General features: G+C 37.1%; 2 protein-coding genes and 1 long non-coding RNA gene across 5 annotated transcripts; 2 read left to right on the top strand and 1 right to left on the bottom strand.

Annotated features, from left to right (window-relative positions):
• The first annotated feature begins 915 nt into the window (after positions 1 to 915).
• Positions 916 to 1,266, top strand: LOC116159902 (PHD finger protein ALFIN-LIKE 6-like). The gene has a single exon (XM_031472994.1). It carries the CDS (start codon positions 916 to 918, stop codon positions 1,264 to 1,266), a length of 351 nt encoding a protein of 116 aa, XP_031328854.1.
• Positions 1,267 to 15,337: 14,071 nt separating this feature from the next.
• LOC116159893 lies at positions 15,338 to 16,321 on the bottom strand. Its single transcript, XM_031472983.1, has 3 exons — positions 15,918 to 16,321; positions 15,588 to 15,865; positions 15,338 to 15,379 (listed from the first exon to the last, which is right to left on the bottom strand). Exons 1-3 carry the CDS (start codon positions 16,159 to 16,161, stop codon positions 15,338 to 15,340), a joined length of 564 nt encoding a protein of 187 aa, XP_031328843.1. The 5' UTR covers positions 16,162 to 16,321.
• A 471-nt stretch (positions 16,322 to 16,792) lies between these two features.
• On the top strand, positions 16,793 to 18,460 carry LOC116174417. Of its 3 annotated transcripts, none has more exons than XR_004146129.1 (4): positions 16,793 to 17,456; positions 17,512 to 17,619; positions 17,704 to 17,802; positions 17,857 to 18,460. It is a non-coding gene; the product is annotated as an uncharacterized LOC116174417 (long non-coding RNA). The 3 variants fall into 3 exon arrangements; XR_004146126.1 differs by having other exon boundaries at positions 17,704 to 18,226; positions 18,275 to 18,460; XR_004146124.1 differs by having other exon boundaries at positions 17,704 to 18,460.
• Positions 18,461 to 20,098: the final 1,638 nt, after the last annotated feature.

The raw sequence follows: 20,098 nt of genomic DNA, 5'->3' as shown, positions 1-20,098 counted from the left end.
AAGGGTGTTCAATGTTGACGAAACAGGCATAACCACCGTTCAACATAAGCATTCAAAAGTTCTTAGCTTGCGTGGTAAGAAACAAGTGGGCGCTTTAACGGCATCTGAAAGAGGAGCACTTGTCACTGTAGTAACTTGCATGAATGCGACAGGTGTATATGTATGTACCGCCTATGCTAGTGTTTCCTAGGAAGAACATGAAATCAGAGCTATTGGATGGAGCCCCCCCAGGAACCATTGCAAAATGTCACCCCTCTGGCTGGATACAGCAAGACCTTTTCACAGCTTGGTTTCATCATTTCATAAAACATGTGAAGCCTTGCGTGGATGACCAAGTTGTTTTGATTTTAGATGGCCACTACTCCCATACAAGAAATATTGATATAATTAATATAGCTCGTGAAAACTACATCCACATTGTCTGCCTACCTCCACAGTCCACACACAAGCTGCAACCCCTTGATGTGGCTTTTATGTCCCCTTTCAAGACTTATTACGCTCAGGCGATTGAAAGATGGCTCAAGCACAATCCAGGCAGATTGGTGACCGCTTACCAAATAGCAGAATTAATGGGTGAATCTTACCTGCGTGCTGCAAGTGTAGAAGTGGCGGTGAATGGGTTCCGGAAGTGTGGAATCTTCCCTGTAAATAGACACATGTTCAGGGATGATGATTTTGCCATACATGCACAAAGAGAAAGAACTCCACCACCATCACAAGAAGAGAGCGATAATGAAAATATAGCTCCAAATTGTCCTACGCCTCAAACAATCTCAACAGGAACCGAGTTGTTCTTCCACTCCTACCACAAGCAAAGGAAAACGGGGTTCTACTGCACTAATAACAGGATCTCCATATAAAAACGAACTTGAATTAGCGTTAGAAAGGAAGAATTTGAAGATTACTCCTAGAAATATGAAAGGAGGAAATTTGAAAAATAAAACAAAGAGCAGACACGAGAAGGCAACTGAGAAAAAAGTTCCGCTATCCAAAGCAAAAGGCAAACAGAAGACGGCCAAAAAGAGGCAAGTTTCAAGTTCATCTAGCGAGAATGACGACGAGGAAGTGAAATTTATAGAATCAGAAGACGACATGGATGGAGATGAAGAAGATGCCGAGTGTGTATATTGTACCAACCTCTTTTCCCAAGATATCAGAGGAGAAGACTGGATAAAATGCAGTGGATGTTACCGTTGGGCTCATGAGGAGTGCGCAGGTGTTGATAAAATTGAAGGATTTGTTTGTGATTTATGTTTAGATACGTGATTTATTTTCTTTTAACCCTTTCTACATTTATTTAAGAGGTACCTATATATAATTTCCTTAGAAGACTGATTTTTACGAATTTTATTTGTTTTTTTCCAAAGATTTTGTTAAATATAGTTGCTGTCATCTGCTGTCATCTAATAAAGGTTTTATCTGGCTAGTGCTATTTTTTTTCACAATATGTTCCTAATATCGGATGGTGCGATATTAAGAACACTCACTGTGCGATATTATCATTGAGATAGAAAACTAATGGAGGGAATATAATGGTAGAGGGGGTAAGAATTTTTGTAGACGGAAGTTGCCACAGATAGAGGCCACTCGCGTGGATAGGTTCCCGTGAAGGTACATTTTTGCCGACATTATTTGACATATGAAAACGCGGGTCCTGCCACTGTCAGTTTTCCACCAAATTCAAATTTTATTAAATTTGCCATTTTAAAGTACCTAATAATTTCGGATCGGTTTGTGCTCTGGTTTATATAAATAACTAACTGCCGCATGTCATTTATCATGTTGTAGGCGAGGTTGTAGGTACCCAGTTTATGTTTCTTAGTTTTCCAAACGAACCAGTACTTCGAGCAAAATGGTTACCTAACATTTGTAAATATATCTCAAGAACAGCTCTTGAAATTTGCTTTTGTGCTCACAACGCTTCATTGACTGTGATTTCGACCAAAGGTTGCATCGGAAAGGCGGAAAATGTTCATCAAATATGCAGTAGGTACTATCAAAACTTGTTTTTGCAGCTAAACGTGTGAGTTTATAATATGGATATCAGGTGTAAGTTTTTTTACGAGTGCGGATACATTTTGAGACCAGTAAACAATAAATTATTATTGAATCTCTCTGCCGTTGTAACGAACCTGAGACCAACCAGTAAATTGTAGCTATTGATCAACACAGTGAATTTAATGGGAGTTGTCAAGTTGTAGCGGCTGTAGTAAACTGGCCTTAATTATACTACTGGAACACATCGATGTATATTTAGATTTGTAATCAATGATTATATTAAATCTGCATACTTTCCCATCCTTGTCTATTTTGTTTACTTTACCACGAGCATGTATTTTACTCCTTCTATATGTTTTTTTGTTATTATTCCTATCAGTGGAAAGAAAATTATATCTCTACGCCACTGAAGTGAGACGCTAATGATAACGGAAGTGGTGTGGTACTTTAATCACAGCTAGAGGCCACTTTTGGTTCCCGTGGTCTACGTCTGGCCAAGCATTTGATTCCCTCCATTTGTTTTCTAACTCAATGGATATTATGCTACCTAGATTGAGACTCTGAAAAATGCATGGCTAACATGTTTTCAAATTTTTGAAAAGTTTTGTGGCGTTATAGGTGAATGGGTTTGTAGAACTCAAGAACTGATATTCCGCAACTCTTTTACCAGAGGTAGACGTGATTATGAAAAATTTAGTATTTTTTATCAACGAATTTCAAAAAGTATGCGATAATAGGCGACTTTCCTCTACAAAGCTATGAAGTCCAAAAAAAACCTAAAACTTTGAATTAAACTTTAATAGAAATTTAACTTTTTAGCTCGCTTTTTATTTATCCTTAAGAATTGTTTTGTATTTATTATTGTATTTTTTAGGAACTTAAAGAGAAGTTTATTTTTCTGTTTTTATAATTTTAGGATTGTTGTTTTGTTTTTATAGTTGTATTTCTAAAACAATTAAAAAACACTGATAAAACCTGTATATTATATATATATTATATTAGGTGTTAACATTGAATAAGTTACTTATTCAATGCTGTTAAGCACAAAATGTAAGTGTAAATATTGTTAGTTGGTGTTCTTATACGCTTTATAAACTGTAAAAACTTTAGGGATTAAAGACAAAAGGCAGCATTAGCTTCGTTGTTGATTTAGCAATAACGAAATTACTTGAAATCATTCGAAGTCATCTGAAATCACTTGAAGTCACATGAAATCACTTGAAAAATCAGCTGAAATTATTATGAAGTCACTTGAAGTCATCTGATATCACTTGAAGTCTGTCTGGTGTACACTATTTTTTCGCGTGAATTACCCCTCGTTTTTCCCAATAAATATGATCCCGTCAAAGTTATTGGATAAAGCAGTCTATGAGGTCCGAGGGCGTAAAGAGAGGTCATAATGGATTGTCATCTCATTATGCCCTCAAACGGCCTGTCTAATATATTGATGGAGTTATTTTATGTAACAAAAAAAGATGCTACTTGATTCGTACGAAGCACTTTAATGTTGGGAAAACAATAATCATTACATTTGTATATTGGAAATACATTATTTGGAATTATGAAAAATAAAATTTTGTAGGCACCTCAGGCATTACACGATATTTAACCCTCGGATGCCCTCGGACTCTGTCGCTAACTATCTAACTATTTCATACCTGTATAATGGCGTGTATAGGGAACAGTACCTAAGCATTTCATGAAAAAAAAATTTCCAAACCCACTCGTGAGTGTTGCCGCGTAACACAACTGTAAATGATGAGCAACGGGCAAATATAGACCATAGCAGCTATTAATTAGGGAAAACTCGAAGTCTCTATAGGTGGCCCAGTTGCCGAGATCTCGATGCAACAGACAGACAGACGACGGAGAATCGAGCGCATAAGCGTTACCCCAACTTTGTTCCGGATCTAAGTAAGGGGCCTCTACATGCAATTGGTTCTGGTTCGAACCGCTGCGCCGCCCGCCCGTACGCGATACAGAACAGTGGAACATTCACAAGCAGCGAATGTGATGTACTTAAGTGAAACCACAACAATCCACTTTTAGTCGGGGACACATTTTAAAATATCGGAATTCAAGAAGCAAATCGGATAACAATTGAGCAAACGACTGATATCCCCTATTTCGACCCCACTGAATCCGAATCTGCCGTTTGCCAAACCGGATTTTGCACCGGAAGTCGTGTATTCAAGTTGGCGTCTGAAACCGGATGCGCATGCATGGTTTTTTCACCTGCGTGGAACAATTAACGCACTTTAAACGTCGGGATGAGGGTTTTCAATGGTGAAGAGGTCGATCAAATAATTATAATTAAACAACATTTTAATGAAAGAAACAATTTTGAAAATACTTTATAATTTCTAGTGGAAATAATGAAAATTTTGAAGAAGAAATGTCATTGCGTATTGAAATACGTCTCAAGTCACACTACCACGACAATTCATAAAATAGACTCTCCCCCCTCCCCAGCACTTGTGTCCCAAGGCTCACCCCTCGCTTGGGTGGCTTTTGAGCACGACAAATCCTGCTCTGGAACGCCTAAAGGAGATCGCCTCTTTAATACCACTTCAACACAGGTGTGCCATGCAACTCTACCAAACGCTGCTCAACAAAATTTTGCATCAATTCTGAGCCTTTTATTTTGGCACGAAGAAGAGATTCTGTGTATCCCTGTCGTTTGAGGCGATGTTAGAGACAACGTCAAAAGCTTCCTGTGACATCAAATGAAATGTTTTCATCAAATGGAATATTGCATCTTCATCCGAAGAATCTGTCTTCTTACGAGGCGGAGCCTCTTCTTTGAAACAGGTTTTGGGTTTGAGGCCAAAGTATTGATAAGCTACACCACAAGGCAAAGTTCTTGTCCTCTTCACAGCACTCCTTCAGAAATCGCTCACAGACCGTAAATAATTTCTTATTGAGTTAGGATCTGTAGCAGCCAATTTGAGATCTTGTCCGTCACCAAATGAGTGCTCGTCCAGGTAATCAACAAACTACGGATAGATGTGGCACCATAAAACCTGGAGAGTTAGTTTGTGGACCCTCATGCCTTTTGAGTAGGCCTTGCCTTCTAAGACTTTTTTGACAGATCCCTCAGTAAGAATACCACTTCCTGCCATATGCTTGCCGATGACTTCTAGAAAATTTAGGGCAATTAAGGCTTCTTGAATTCATAGGGGTGCCTTTTTTCTTGAAATGTGTCCCCGACTATTTCGCAGAATGTATAAACCTATTTAGCGTAGGTACATTCCGCTGGAATTCAATAATTCAATTAAAAAAATTCCTGTATACAGAAATTCCGTTACAACGGGGATCTAGTCATGTGCGCCAATCGGACGGCAGTGATAGCCTTTTTTTATGATATTATAAATTGCCTGTTACGTGTAATTAATGGAGTCTTTTAAAGTCTATATACCGCAAAGTCTTGCATAAATAAATTAAATTAAATTAAGCAAGGTTCATTAATAAGAAAACTGAATTTTCAAAATCTTCGACCACCCACCACCGCAGCGCCATCCACGAAACTGCTGCCAGACGTTTGAATATGTTATTAGCATATACATAACTATCTTATATCCAAATATCAACAGCAATAAAACTTTAAAAAAATGTACACATTTCGCAATCCATGCAACCATTGGAAATGATAACCGTATAACGCCATATGTAAAACACAAATAAGACTTTTTCACACGGCATCACGTACACTTTCTGAATAATAAGCCTTATCATGCTTGTAATCCTATTAAAGGAGATGTGCGAGAATTTTAGATTGGAATTACCAAAACAATTGCGCACTAATAATTAAGTACCATATCGACAGTATCCGCCACTTTTCTTTAATCTACCGATTGTCGCCGAGTACGGTACAATCAACTCTTGACGCGACACCGCTGTCTTCTTTTCTACTTGACGAAACTGGTAACTTCATACCCATACACAAAACATAAGCATTTCTAATGCTAAAATGTGCTCTTAGACTAAAAGTAGTGCTCCTAGGTACCGCGGTAAAAATATTGGTCCGTTTTTCCAACTACAGGGGGAACCTGCAACCGTTAATAGAATCTTCTTCGAAAATGGAAGGATATCTACACGACGGGGTCATGGTGCAAGTAGTAGTTTCCGATACAACCGTCATCCATATTTCGAGATTCAGAGCCTTCCTACGCGAATTTTCTAGAACGATATCAAGGCGCTATCAAGTCGATTATTTGAAAAATAATAATTTCCATTGCGCGTTCGCGCGTTCCGGAAATCGCACAAAAACTGCTGAAAAAAGAAAACAAAAGACCAATACTATAATTTAACTGCATGTACCATTGACCAACTCTCATTGAAATTTTTGACTCTTATGTTAAATAGATCCGGAGTAAAAAAATAAATAGTGGAGCCGCGCACGGATTTTCCACCTCTTCGTCGTGGGAGTTTACCGGTCTCGCACTCAGGACGTCTAGACGGACCATTCTCGGCCCAATCGGCCAAATTCTTGGCTTGACAACCACCAACGAACGATTCCAGGTATTATATCGCTTTTCGAAAAGGCCGCTCTTAACGCTTTACAATCGGTTACCGTGTAAAATTCAAGCCCAACAGATACATTCTAAAATGCTTGAGTGAGTAGACAACTACTATAGTACAGACTTTTCCAAATCTCAACGGTCTTAGCACCGCATTTACATATGGCTCTCTGAAGTAGAGCTGGCGCGTTCGCTAAGCCGAAAGGCATGCGGAAAAATTCATACCCCCCCCCCCCCCGGCGGTATATAAGCAGTTTTCGCAATTGAAGATTTATCCATCGATATTTGATAGAACCCACTTGCTTAGGCGAGACCAGTAAATGTTTTCTTGTCCTTTTAATTTAACGAGAAGCGACCTGTAATCCTCCACACATTCGATATTCGCCAGTCCTTTTCCTTATCGACAGGATAGGGCTGGCATATGGAGAATTTGACGGCCTAACTATTCCATTATCTAAAAGATCAGATGAGATAATCTATAGGGTCGGTAAACAATGGCTATGTCGTCATTAGTCAATATCTTCATCTCGGCGCCGTTATCTAACTCCGACGTAGATTGCGCAAAACAATCTCAAAATTCATTTAACATCGTAATATTAGTTCGCGACAAATTCGGTTGAATGCAATTATTAATGTCTTGTTTGGTAAATTTTGATGTTACAGTCATGTGATAATTTTCACCGAACGTTTCGCATCTTGCGGTTGGGGTTTTTGTGGAAATAGTTAAAACTTTACTCGATAAATTGGTGATAAAAACATCGCGTCTTAAATCAATTTTGGACGTAACGTTTACGAATGCTGAAGACTGTGGGGGAATAAAAGTCGACCCTTAGCCCAAAGGGTAATCTTCCGATCGGACATCCACTTTAAAACGTGCCCTAATATAACGGGAATTTGCTGCGCCGTATCCTTGGCTAGTGTCGATCTTAGCCACCAAGGCCGACGCCGGTCTAGGATTGAAGTGTTGATTTTCTCTTTGACAATCTTTGGCCTTGTGCTCTAGCGTTTTACATAGATTGCATTCCACTCGTGGTTTTTTGCAATGGAACGCGATGTGCCTTCGTCCACTGCAATTAAAACGTCGCGCAAGAAAACCTGTAGATAGATTTCTCAAAATTTTTCAAGATACTGAGGATGATGATAAACACTGTACCTAATAGGAGATGGCGCAAGCAGAAGCTATAACCAAATCGAAAAGAGAATTACATTATAGCTATAAGATAACGGTCCAATTCCAGTAAATAAACGTAGAAAGATGCCGAGTTTAAAATCGGACTGTATAAGTAGGCACTTAGAAATGCCAAGCAATTTGATAAACGATGACGTTGATTTTGAACTATTTGATGAACAAACAAAAGAGCTGATGAACCAATCGTATTCTAACGTTAATTTTTAAATCTGTTTCAATAAAAATAATTAATTCAGAAATAGCACTGTCGCCAGTGTTAACCGATTGCAAACAAAATGCATTAATAAAGCGATCACAAATTACTTTTGTTCTGAAAACTTAATTGAAAATCCGTTTACGTAAGCTCTAACAAAGTAAGTTTCAATTCTCCGATTAATGGATAAAGTTTCCCTGAACCGATACACTTGACAGACTGGATGGGGTTAACATACTTCGCATGAATGCATGTACGTATTTTTTTTATTTATTGACGCTCACTTCATCTTGCAATTGTATTCTTGCGTGCCTTCTTTCTACAGCACGCTCAATTAATTTCACTGCATGACAGGTTCTACGAAATCTGAAGTATGCACTTTTATTTCTCTTTTACAAATTTCACTTCCATCAGGAAATATCATAATTCTAGCAGTAATGCTAAAAGCACACGAAAGGGACTGAGATAAGAACAAAAATCGATAAGATTTATCTACCCTCTGTATTGTTTCACCGTTTCCTACTAAAATTTCTTCTTTGTAGTTAAATCTAATTAATTCAGCGGTCTGAAAATAATAGGCGTGCTACAGATATTTTATATCCCCTACAAAGCAGCACATGCAACACGCTATTAACACTAAGGTAGACATTTGTCACTATTACTTTTTATTAAACGAGCGTTACAAAATAGATTGCAATTGGGTCGTCTTCTAAAAATAATGGCCACTACTGTATTATGGATGCTCGTAACCGTTGTCCACAAAACGAATTACTCTAAAATCATTCAAACTGTGAATATAAGTAACTGTAAAACGTAAAAGAGCGATAAAAGTTTATGCAACAGTTAGGCAAATTTCTAAATTCGTAATTTTGGAACATACTCCACGTTGGGCGCCAAAATACTGCTCCACGTTCAAACTTACGCCATAAAACTATTGAGGGCCTTTAATGGTCGAACATTGGTACCATGTAATGATTTTTCAAGCAATTATCAAGGGTTAACCGGGCCACAGTACATTTGCAATGGCCTTGGGTTTTTACATTTGTAAATCTGATTGTGATGGTATTATATGCACCATACATATATTTAACTAACTTGTTCGCTGAGCAATTGAGCTAGAGGAAATGAATTCGTTCTCTCATTTCTTTAGAGAATTTGGTCAGTTGTGGTTCTCTGGATGATGATCTACTCATACACTTTGTTTAAACCTTGTTGGAAAAGAAAGTGGGGGGGAATTTGGTCGGTTGGTATTCATGATTTAAAAATACATTTATATTGGCTTAAAGGTCAGACTAATTTCAGAAACTTTCGTAGGTGAGGTCAGCGAGATGGTATAATACTTTGTTTTACTTCCCTCGTGTTAGAATATGATGAATATAAATTCATGGCAATTTATTCTTGCTATACGTTCCCACGACAAAATATTCTATGAATATGAATCGTGGTGTACACCGTGTATAGTGTATAATCCATCCTTTGCCAGTCCCAAAACTGACTATGCAATATGCCTTTACCGATAGTGGGAGTTTAGGATTTTACGTCACAGTCATAATTATGTAGGAATGTTACTTGCGTGATTTATCCAAATATATACTAAAGTGACATCCACCGGCAGTTATCAACAGCAATTACTTTATCCGTTCGTTTTCCTGTTTTATACATAATATACTGCTGTGCCTCTTCATTCGGTCGCAAAATGCAATTGCCCCACGTTGGGCACCAAAATTATTCCCATGTGCAATGGCATATGATTCATCACTCTCCAAATAAGACATATTGTCCTGTAACTGGATATGTATATCTGTTGGGCAATAAATTATTATTATTATTATGGTCGGTGTTTCTTGTGAGAACTCAAGTCTAGCCTGGTTAACTAATCGCACGGATTAAAATCAAGTAACGATTAGTGTCTGTGTCTGGTGAAGTTATGTAGGGTCCTAAAAAAAAAAATTAATAAATAATTAAATAAATAAAATAAAATTCACACGGGCACATTGGAAATCTAGGGATAGTGTCATACTTACCAACATAGCTATTGATGGGCACAATAGCCAACTTTGCTATCAGGAAAGAGGAAAACAAAACAAAAAAAAATCATTATAATAATTCCTGTAATTTTATTAAATGGAGTTTATTGTGTAAATGTTTCTTTGGCTTTGCGTTTGGGTTGAATACGAGTGGGTTGTGATAACGTGGTGTGTTTCTGTGAAGAAGGAATTGTGTTTTTTAACTGTGCTAGGACGTGTAACTTTATTGGGCGGACCTGTCTTTGTAGTGCATGTTGCGTTACTTGTATTTATGGTGTTTCTTTGTTCTTGATGTTGTATTTGTGAGGTTGCTTGGGTTTTTGGTATTTTTTATTTATTTATTTACTATTAGTATTATCACGACTCAATTAACACTTACCTACCTAACTTAAATTACACAAATTAAAACTTGTAACTTTCTATTACCATCTTCCAACAAACTTTATTTTTAATAATTAAAAACACATTGAATCTTAGGGTCCATCTGGGTTACGAAACGCTGGAAAATCTCAACACTGACTTATCAAAACCTTGAAGTTGCGTAAATCTGTAATTTAAATGAAACAACACTATTAAATTTTGACTTATACTGGAAATGACCACCGGTTAACTCGAAACAAGGAAATTTTCATTGAACAAACAAAAACAAATTATCTGGATTTATATTTTTTTACCACCCGCCCGGTAAGTAAAGGAAGTACAAGTATTGCAATAGGGTAAAAAATGAACCCCACACTTTTTGAAGAAAATACACGTTTTGGCGCACCAGGAATCAAACAAAATCAAAAAAAATTGTCCCTTTTTTGTATTGGGCCCTCAACAGGCTTTCGCCGAATTACAGAGTGACCCGCTTTTTAGAGGTGCCCCTGCAGAAGGTCGTAATAAATAAAAGCTTGATAGCCCCAAGGGCCTTTCCCATTTTCCAATCGTTTCCGTCCCCGCTTTCAGGACCATTAGAGAGAACATTGGTACAAAACTTCAGCCAAATGGGTTTACTCCTTACAAAGTAGACGTAATTCAATAAATATCGATTCTATTGACAAAAAGGGATTTGGTAAATCGCTTCGGCTCTCGAAACCATTTAAGAGAACATCTGTTTCAAATTTAAACCAAATCGCTCGGGTAGTTTCGGCTGAACCTTGATGACAAAAATCATACAATACACAGACTTTTTTTAAAAAGCACTTGTTTGGACTCCTGGTACATTGAAACGTAAATATCTGGTGAAATCTTAAAATCTAAATTTAGAGTGATTTCAATACCCTCCCAATTTTTTTAATGGTGAGGTTAAAAACCGGCAAGTAATCATTTCAATGTTCTGCTACGCATTTTTTGATAGATATACTTTAGAAGTTTCCTTTTCATCGCTCGATAAATTTACTAGGCAAATAAATTAAATAAAAAATCCGCCACTTTGGATACCGTTTTTACTGTTCCGATCGTATTTAAAATTGGTGATCGGTTGGAAAATACGAATTTACAACCCTCCGAAACAATTTAATTCCCATTGTAACTTAACCTTTAAGGTCAATTAATTATCATACCCATTGTTAATCAACAGTTGAAAGGCGATCGATTTTTTTCACTGCCACGCCGAAACGAAATTGATTAGTAAAACTACGTACGTACATTCCTTTGCAAAGCACCAAAATAATACATTTTTAAATTCTAACCGAACACCTACTCAACGTTAGTCTGCAATTCCGATACTCTTCTCGGTCTAAATAATTTTTTTTTAATAGAGAATTGATCTGATTTAACACTTGAAAAACTTACACGAGAAGTTAAGCTAATATGTAAAATGTTTCACAAAGACTTTTTGCTTCGATTGATTAATTTCAAATGTAAAATTCTATAAAAAAGTAAAATGTACTTGCAACTGGAAGTTCCATCGAAACGTGGTTAATCGGAATCATATTGTTACTTCCCAGATGGGTTTGTAAAATCATCTTGAGGAGTTCGAAATCTACACGACAAGCTTGTGTAAGATGTAAGACAAATTTTCTGGAAAATGGAAAATTTACCCGATAGTTATTCTCGCACGATTGGGGCGTTGTGAGTGGGTGCACCATCCTGTTGTTACCAACCGCCAACAGTTTCCAGCTCTTATTAAAAATAAGTATTGCTATGATACCACGCATAAGTTGTGCGTCATGAGAAAGATAGAACGATAATAAATAGCGAGTTATATACGATACTTTTAAAGCAAGCATTTTTGCCCAGAATAGATATCAGTTTCAGGGGTTGATTTATTTAGGTTTAGCCGCACCTGCATAAGCGAGACGAATTGTAGTGGTAATTTTTTTTGTGAGTTACTGTAAACTTTGCGACTACCAGTTTCGTAATCATATTGCCGTGTAAACAATGTCAGCTTGGACGTTGGGGGTTAGATCTAGTTTATTTATTTCATTGTAAAAAGAAAGGGCATTTCTTAGAATTAAGGTTAAGAGCATTTTTATCTCAATGTCTGTTATCGATTTGTTTTGTTAATTGCGACCGCTCCGACTTGATTTATTGAGTATTTATTAATGTAATTGGCTAGCGATAAGGTGGTTTTTTTAACCGTAAAAAACTGTTTTGTTTTCGTAGAAATGTTATATTTAAGATAATTCCGAGTAAAAATTCGCGTACATGACCAAAACACGTGTCCTATCGCAGGTTGCTGATTGTGGCTTATCGAGTTACTAACGGTTCTTAATTGGTCGAGAAATTTCAATGCTATCTAGGGAGGGATGTTCTGAAATTTGAGAACACACACGTGTTTACGTTTAAGTTGGTGGCAAATGTAGTCGCCTTTCGTCGTTGTTAAACAAACTTGTCAAACAGAAGCCAGTACGTTCTGGGAATAGCAGTTTCATTGAAATCCACGTTGTATGGACAGCCGTTCGACTTATCGGTGACGTATTTTTGCGTTCAGCCAAATATCACAATCAACGTATCTACAACCTGTTTGGGAAAATGAATTAAGAAGAACAAGTTTTTGTGCGTAACATATCAGTTAAATGCATTGTTTCCTTTAGTAATTAGTGTTCTTGTGTACCCAGCTTTTATTGGGATTTTGTAACTCGAAATCTGTAAGTAATTTTAAAATTTCTTGATGTTTGTTTAATTTGTAATTGATCGCGTATGCGTGGTTTGTTTATTCGGACGCTCTGGTTCAATTTTGTTAAATAGGATTCTGTGTTTAATTTAATATATAACGGATCAATGCGTAGTTTTATATATTTGAAATTAAAATTTAGTAGTTTGAAAAGGACAGTTAGGTAACTAATTTTTTCTATTTCGGTGTCACAATGATGATTTTGTACAACTGTTTTCGACCAGTTGCACAAAGACAGTGATTATAGTCGTTTTTTTGGTAACTAATCTCTTAAGTTGGCAGTTACTAGTTAGTACAAGTAGGTACTTCCATATTTAAACTTTGAACTTCAACAGATCAACAGCAGATGTCAAATCAAATTGGAGAAATATATTTATTGATTCATAGTACAGCGTAAACGAATTCCCAATATTCAAGTAATTGTACGTGTTAAGGTAAGTTCATAGCTCTCCGTTCATACGTTTCCGTTTGTCCGTTAGCCAATCAGAAGGCAGCAAATTTTTAAATCGTACGTCGTCCGTTTACGACGGAAAAGTTGGTTGAAGTTGAACATTTACGTTTCCGTTGGTCCGTTTTTAACAAGAGTGAGGTTATGTTTGGTACGTTAACAGTGTTCGCCTATTCGTTCTTCACGGTGATATTCAGATAGCAACGTGTTCTTATTTTCGTACCATTTTTTCATACTGAAAATCACGGAGGGTACAGTACAAAATAAAATTTAGGTTATGGTTATACGTTGCAAATGTACAATGTGGACGGATTGCTATGAACCTTAACAAAATGTACTATCCGTTTGACGGATCAACGCAACGGATGAACGGAGAGCTATGAACCCACCTTTAAACACGAGGTTAAACAATAAATGCATTGTCAACGTTATACACAACAAAACCAAGTGGATTCTAACCTAGAAAAGCGAACGGTATTTATTCCATTACCTTTATCATGGGCTAATAATAAATGCTTACAGACACCCTAACATATGATCATTTACGGAAATGAAATGGCCATTCTTGTAAGTTGTAAACGATTCCTGATGCGACATTATTTTTGTGACAAGTGATCGGATTGTGATTCACCGCTGTATTCGTATTATTCGTAACTTTACCTTTTGTTGTCAAACAGTCGTCTATGCAAAATGTCTGCAAGCGTGCAAAGAACCATGGACTTTTGTTGCTGTTTTTATGGAGATCTATTTACATACAGTTTTAAGTTGGCGAGAAATTCATAGCAATTCCTGCTAGCGACACGTTTACATTATCTCAGTAGCACATGTACGTCTCTTGTAAAAGTAATGTCCCTCGGATACCTACCACTGTAGCATAGGCAACCAACATCCCAGCCGACTAGTTCAAGTTGGATTTGCGGGTGTGGGAGGTAGGTAGGTATCTAATGCGGTTCGTTTTCAGCAGGTATTCCCACTTTGCCAAACTAAAAATAAGTTAGTAGAATGAAAATGAATGGCATTTATTAGCTCAAAAGATCTGCGCTGCTTTAATCTATCCTTGGTTTAATACAATAGAAATTTTTACATTTCTTTCAATTGGTTTGGTGCGTTTTAAATTTGGAAATAGTTTAGCTAAAATAATGACCTTTTACTTTTAATTTTTTCGAGTAGATTTTCTTCTAACAAAATAAATGTGATGATTTTGTCGTTTTATACTGACATTGAAATTGATGTCTCATTATTATTACTCGGGCCTCCTAATGGAATGCGATTATCTGCACTGGAAGCGCGACAATGCCGTTCCTTTTGTAACTACCACCTCCCACTCCTTTCAAACCCCGGGATGACACCCGCGGAAAAATTCAGCTGTTTTAATTATTTTTCCCTAATTTCTAATCATTTCACCTGCATGAAAAAGCCGGTTTAACTGGTAACTAATTTTTTTTGTCAAAAAATATACCTATAACCTGGACTAAATATCCTTATAATATGCCTACCTACTCAAAAATATGCAACGTAAAAGCTCTCCTAAACTAAATTCGATATTAAATCAACCACGACCAAGTATCACAAATGCATATCATTTAATTTCTGATGCTAGTTACAAAAGAAAGGTATTGTTGCACAGTGCACTTGTAGGGCAATTAATCGCATTCCATGAGGAGACCTACTCGCAAGTAATTATTAATGACACTGGAATTTCAATGTCATTAAAGGACAAGAATGTCACCTTTATTTCGTTAGAAGAAAACCTACTCAAAAAATTAAAAAGTGAAAGGCCATTATTTTGTCTTAATAGTCTCTAGCTAAACTATTTGCAAATTTAAAACGCACCAAACCAATTGTAAGAAATGTAAAAATGTTTACTGCACCAAACCAAGGATGTGCAGCGCAGATCCTTTGAGCTAATAAATCGATGGCATTCACTTTTATTCTACTAACTAGTATTTAGTTTGGCTAAATGGGAATATCTGCTGAAAATGAACCGCATTAGATAGCTACCTCGCACACCCGCAAATCCAACTTGGACTAGGCGGCTGGGATGTTGGTTGCCTATGCTACAGTGGTAGGTATCCGAGGGACATTACTTTTACAAGAGACTGTACATANTACCTCGCCTGCATTTGGCGTTTGAGTTAAAATTTCCTGAATTAATACTGCTAAGTCTTCGTTAGAAATGTTAGCTTCAATATTTTCAAAGGACCATTCTGCCTTCTTCCTATACAAGGTCCGCCTTGATATTTTAAGAGCTTTTGATATCCCAGACCAAGACATGCCCAAATTTCTCAAGAACGCTACCTGGTCATATTGAATATCATAGCTTGGTCTGCCTACAGATTGTGTAGGTAGGAGACTTAGTTGGAATGATGGCCAGTCAGGTAAACCACAGCCTAAAAATTTACTCCCCATTAGAATGGAACCCATCATTACTTGTTACTCCACCTTCCAGTTTATTTTCCACTATCTGAAGTAAAGTCCAAATTAATGTATATACTCTGCAGAGCTTGGCATGTAGTTCAGGAACATTTTCACAAGCACTGACCAGGACACTAAAAGCATGGCAATGGTTTTCCATTTTGAGACCACCTTCTTCTAATAGCCTGACATCATGATTGTTGTGCATTAATAAGTAGTCCAGTTGATCAACATCCACAATTATTTCTTCAAAATAATGTTGAATTTCCATAGTCGGACTGAAACATTGACAATTTTCAACAAAATTTTCGAAAAGGTCTATTGCAATGACGTAAATAGGAACATGCAGAGAACAAAATAAATAAATGATGATAAGGTGCCCAATAAATAAAGGTTACAGGCTACAGCTACATGTCGACGGGTAAACTAGCTAGAAAAACTTACCTGAATGTCTAAGGATTGCGAATTAAAATTATTCTAATTAAATGTTGCACTTTTTTCACCTGTTACTGCCAGTTGACGAAAACAACCGCAAAAATCATCAAGACAACCAACAGCTGATTGCGCGAATCACATCGCGCCGCTGAATATAGAAACTGCGGCTACCGACCGCAACCAACATTACATTTTGGCACACGCTATTTGATGGATATTTTTAAACTGCGGTGATGGAAATAAAAGCGGATAGGGATAAAAATGCGATGTGAATTATTTCTTTTCGGCATTGATATATAATATGAAATGTGTGATATATTTTAATAGTTTAATGAGATTTATATTATATATTGCTTTCATTTCTGTATATCCCCATTATTTTTATAAATATATTTATGGCACAAACGGCGCCTCATAAAAAACTGTCAGTTTTCGTAACTTATGAAATGACAACCCCTGCCGTGAAAGTTGACAGATCACAGGTGCACCTCACCCTTCAACTTGTAGGTGTGTACAAATTCCTGGTTGATCTGTCAGTTATCAATGGTAAGTTCTCCATTCTCCATGTCCATTTACTCAGTTTTAAGGCTTGAGGTGAAATTATTGTCGAAAATTTCATATCTGCGTATGTCCTTCCAGTGGCCAGAAACCTCGGAGGTGGCTTTCATGAGCCGCAATAGATTGCCTCAAAACAGTATCTTGTTCTATCAAAGGTACCTCTTTTCCGACCAGTTTGTACAGCATACACACACTTCGTACTTAAGTTGACGATTTGAATCTGTTGTAAATAAAACACCAATTACAGCAATGTCATCGTCAAACAGTTTTAATCAACTGAGATGGACGGTGGACCTGTAGGTGTGGATTAAGAGGTGTTTTGACAGTGGACCTAACAGGTCACCGGTGACAAATATGCTTGACTGCTGAACCTGTAGGTGTGCATTAATACAATGCAAATTTGTCAAATTTCGCGCGCTTTTTGTGTGCATGCTCAAAGCTCAAAGAGCATTTACTTTACTACGTACCTGTGCTAGTTAGTGCTACGGGTACGGGCTACGGGCTTATAACCTATTTGTATGCAAATCTGCTGTGAAAATGCGTAGCTTTCTAAGTAAAAGCAAAGTTATCAAGGTAAATACTATTACTAGAATAACGAACGTTTAATGAGAAATACAATTTGAAATAGGTATAATTAACTCATGGCAAATGGACTACCTAATGGATGAGTTCCTAAGATTATGTAATACAGTAGAACAAAATAATTATTAGAAAAAAAACGTTGCAGTCAGTCTCTGTAAGTATAGGTTAGGTACTTAATCCTCTTTAATACTGCAATGACTATACATTTTTATTGTAACTGTAGCATTGTCACTTGCAGATATTGAAATACCTGGAACCGACTGATCAGATAAAACAATGTTATGGTTTTGAGTAGAAGTCGAGGTAGAAGTTAAATTAGTTTCCTGCAGTTGCTGAGGTATCGATGATGAGGTGATAGTATGAGGAATAGTATTTATCGATGATGTTACAGAGGATGAGGGTTCAACATGTGAACTGCTTGAAAACATCTGCCCCACTTTAGTTTTCTTAGCTAAGGAATCATCGATGTAGCTCTCCGCAATTGCAGATGATTTCCATCCCCCATGTTTTTTTTATTAAAAGGAGGTCCCCACCTTGGTTAGCAAGATGTGTTGCAGAGGATCGGCGGAAACAGTGCCCTGTGTATTGCCCAGGATTGGGCAAGTGAAGAAATGTGGCAATATTTCTGGGAACTTCCCCAATCTTGTTGATTCCCATTGGTGATACCGTACATTTACCCTTTCTGTACGTCAGGAAAAATCGTCTATGTATGGTATTGGCAGGTCTCAATTGGGCATATTTTTTAATCAAGTGTATCCATGGTTCGTTCGTAATTACGAATGTTCGGGAAATATTGGTTTTTGTTTTAGGGAGTGTGATGACCACTGTATCGGATTTAAACTGTATGTCATTAACGGACATATTTGTTAATTCATCACGCCTGCATGCGCCACAATACCCGATAATTAATATGACCTACAAAGCAATAAATTTAGAAGTGAACATGCATGGTGGTCATAATACCTTCATTGCAAGAAACAAATCGTCGCTAGCTTCAGTGATGAATTTATTAATATCATCGGAGTCTAATATCTTAGATTTTTTTGGTTGGTAATTCTCCGATTGTCTTTTTAAAGATGCATGAAGCTTAGCGAACTTTGATATATCGATATCTTTGTATATGGAAAGGCAGGTCCTAAGCATCGAATAGTTCGACCACATTGTAGAGCATTTTTTAGTGAGGCTCATTTCATTAAAATATGCCAATAAAACGTTTTCACTTATCGCTTCTACTTTATTCGTGCCGCACCATGCACTAAATATCTCGTACTCTTTTTGGTACTTTGCCTGCGACTTCGTGGGTAGTAATTTGTCAACCGCATTGTTAGCGATGCTACGTAATTCAGGGGGAGTATCCGGACGTTCTGAATTCATTTTAAAAAAATAAATGGAAAGTACGCAAATTAAAAATGTCAGGCTTACTACGCTGCCAACCTAAAACTTAACGGCATAAAAAGTGTTCCCAACATAAATCATGTTAGTTCTAATGTTCCCTATAGTTTCTGATAATGATCTTTTTAATTAAATTAAAGCACCGAAATAGAAAAAATAGTATGAAAAACGCGTGTTACAATGCTTTATTGTAATACTCCTATCTTGCGGACACTCGTGGCTACGCTTCGCGTCGGCACTCGTGCCACAAGATAGTCGGATTACAATAGGTCGCATTGTAACACTTGTCTTTCAATATACTATTTCAATTGATATTGTCTAATGAACAGCTACCATAAGAGACCCTGTATACGCACTATGCAATTACTGTTATACGTTTACATTTCTTATTCGCGAATTGCTACGCATTTTCTATCCACCGATTATTTTCTTCGCAATTGATAGCGTGTTTTGACATTTACAAGAGTCTTTTTCCCAGTTACAGTAGTATTACCTAAATAAATCACCAATTTTAGCATGTTCTTTAGTTCGTACCTAGAAATTCATCGGCCTAGCATCTTATACACAAATTACCTATATCAGATCGGTAGTGTCTGTACACTCAGTTTATAAATTAAACTTACATGAGGTGATGGGCTGATAGGTTGCTGGAATGGGGACGACTGGCTACCGGGGGAACTTGATTTTTGTCGCAGTCGGGCCAGGGCAGTTCGCAGCCCCTCCGTTATAAAGTTTTCTCCGTCGCTTCTGAAACAGAAAAGAAATTATAGGTTTCGCGTTCCATTTTCACAAGTGTAATTAGTTCCTTAATGAGGGGTAAAACGTGGGCGTCTTTTACGTTCAATTATATACTCGCACTTATGAATTCTGTAAAAGGCACGAGGTATGAAATTAGTGAGACATTCACAATTTCGCTATTTGTGCAAGTGCGCACTAAAAGGGTTAATTGCAATTTGCCCTAGCAATTCTCGTTAATTAGCGAGTATGGTTGAAGATGACGGTAAGAGAAGAGCACTGTTTGGAAATTGCGAGCTACTCATTTATTTTCCAAATATGAACTTCGCTATAGGTATAGTAGGAGAGCCATAGTGGCACATTTTCTTAAACAGTTTTATTATTGTTGATATTTAGATATTAGATAGTTACGTATTATGCTAATAGCATACCCGCCTGGCCTGGCACCAATTTCGCGGATGGCGCGGCGGTGGTGGGTGGTCGAAGATTTTGAAAATTTAAACAGT

The sequence above is a fragment of the Photinus pyralis genome, unplaced genomic scaffold (genome assembly GCF_008802855.1).
Source record: "Photinus pyralis isolate 1611_PpyrPB1 unplaced genomic scaffold, Ppyr1.3 Ppyr1.4_LG1, whole genome shotgun sequence".
Taxonomy (NCBI): domain Eukaryota; kingdom Metazoa; phylum Arthropoda; class Insecta; order Coleoptera; family Lampyridae; genus Photinus; species Photinus pyralis.
This window is presented reverse-complemented; position numbering and strand designations above follow the sequence as displayed.